This window comes from Propithecus coquereli, unplaced genomic scaffold, assembly GCF_000956105.1.
Source record: "Propithecus coquereli isolate 6110/MARCELLA unplaced genomic scaffold, Pcoq_1.0 Scaffold32, whole genome shotgun sequence".
Taxonomy (NCBI): Eukaryota; Metazoa; Chordata; class Mammalia; order Primates; family Indriidae; genus Propithecus; species Propithecus coquereli.
The window spans coordinates 4,534,056-4,536,130 of record NW_012148841.1 but is presented as its reverse complement, the minus strand read 5'-3'; the positions used below and the strand labels follow the sequence as shown (position 1 = coordinate 4,536,130).

Sequence of the window (2,075 nt, the reverse complement as noted above, 5' to 3'; positions counted from 1 at the left end):
GAGGAAACTAAGACCCAGAGAGACAAGTTATTTTTCCATATTCATTCAACAAGCATTTTAGAGCCCTAAGTACCAGTCATGGTACAGAAATGAACAATATTGGGTTTCTCCTCTCACGGAGCTCAGTCTGTTTTCCTAATTGGTTGTGCATCAGTCTCACTCCATGAGTTTTAAAAAATACAGATTTCAGAATTACTAAATCAGAATCTCTAGAGAGCCTGGAAACTGGTTTTAAGCCCCCCAGGTGATTCTGACTTGCTTCTAGTCATGGAAAACCCTGGTGTAGTCAACCCTGCTGTAACCATTTAGAGCAGCTCAGACGCTTGAGATGCTGAACCAGGGCTAGAGCCCGATTCTGACCTCCAATTTGGAGCATCAGTGTTAGGTAGGTAGATAGGATCTCCAGCTCTTCTCAGGACAAGGGTGCCCTCTTTTGGTGCTGTTTCTAGCAATTGCTCCAGCTGGGAAGGATAAGGGCAGGCACTCCATTTTGGTGCTGCCCCACCCTTAATCCTATCCTGAACAATTGCTACACCTGGGGAAGGAGGGCATGTTTAATCTAGGAATTCCCTGGCCCAGGCATAACAAGATTTAGAAAATGACATAGAGTAACCTAAGGGTAATTAATATGCCATTAGCCTGAATCTGCATTGCGGTACACCCCCGCCCCCAGGTGGGCTTTCTTAGAGGGAGCTCGTATACACAGATGGAATTTTGAGGACACCTGTTGATCATTTGCTAACATAGTACACCTCCCAAGAGCCCGCCTCTGGTCTGGGCTAATAAAAGGAAACAGTCCGAGAAGTCAGTAGAAAGTGAGTTGGACTGTTTGTCTTCACTTTCGGAGACAGAGCCGTTTTGTTCTATGATAAAGAGCTGCTCTTGTGAAACTGCTCCCTGCCTGAGGTTACTCCGTCATATTGGCCTTGCTGGTAATTTTTCCAAGAAAGAAGCCAGAGGACCAGGATAATAGTCTGGACTTGACACTTTGGTGTGTCTGGTCATTCTTTGGCCAAGAGCACACTAAGAACTGAGGGCAGACTCCCACCCTGACATCTTTACTGCCAAAACCAGGATTCTGACATCTTTGGTGCAGTGACTCAGATTGTGACAGCATCTGCCACAAAACCATAGTGAATCTCCATTACTGGCAAGCAGCTTATTTTGGCTCTTAGTTTCAATTAAAACTACCATTTTGTTATAATTTTTATTTATAAATACCTAAGCTGTTTAGAACATTGAATAGGAAACAGGTTTGAGAATATTTTTGAATAAGTCACTTACCCCTGAGTGCGTGTAGATGAATCCATTTATAAATACCTAAGCTGTTTAGAACGTTGAATAGGAAACAGGTTTGAGAATATTTTTGAATAAGTCACTTACCCCTGAGTGCGTGTAGATGAATCCATTTTCTCACCTAAAAAGTAAGGGATTAAATTGAATGATCTCCAAGATTACTTTCAGATCTAAAAATCTATGACAAAAGGTGTTCTAAACTATCTTAAAATCCCTTCTTTAATAGCTGTGGAAAATGAGACTTGAATATCTTGGTCCATTTGCTTTTCTGTCATTAGTATTTTTGTTTGAGGACCTGCCAGAAGATTTTGTCCTTTTAGGCTATCTTAGAAATGACTTTTCTCATGTAAGGGTTTGTGTAGTTGTACAACTTGGTTATTTATAATTTCAATCAGCACTCTGGAAGCTCATTATCTGTCATATAAGGATCTGGTCATTCAATCTCCCAGTGTTGGTTCCTTGGTTACTTCACCTCTCTGGCTCTGATAAGGTGGTTATTGATAGCCTTCAAGGCATTAATTATTTAATCATTGTTGATGAGAATAAGAAGTCCCCCAAAAGGACAGCCTTTCATTATAACATCTTTTTTTCTTTCCCAGTTGAGACATCTCTGAATTGCTAAATAGGTATCTCAAGGAGGAAGGTCATAGATTATAGCCAGAGTTCTAGCACCTCAAATATTCGAGAATCCCTTTTCTGTCTCCTCCCAACCTTCAGAGAGTTATGGTTGCCAATAGCGAAGACAAATACAACATACACAGTTAAGGTTGATGTAAACA

The 2,075-nt window shown here is 40.9% G+C and overlaps 1 protein-coding gene across 1 annotated transcript in view; it reads left to right on the top strand.

Moving 5' to 3' along the window:
• The window catches only part of SLC26A5 (solute carrier family 26 (anion exchanger), member 5), a 77,974-nt gene that overhangs the window by 986 nt on the left and 74,913 nt on the right, over positions 1-2,075 (top strand). The window contains exon 3 of the mRNA XM_012650295.1: positions 1,575-1,642. Within this exon, the coding sequence (XP_012505749.1) occupies positions 1,575-1,642 (68 nt within the window). The remainder of the gene's footprint in view (positions 1-1,574; positions 1,643-2,075) is intronic.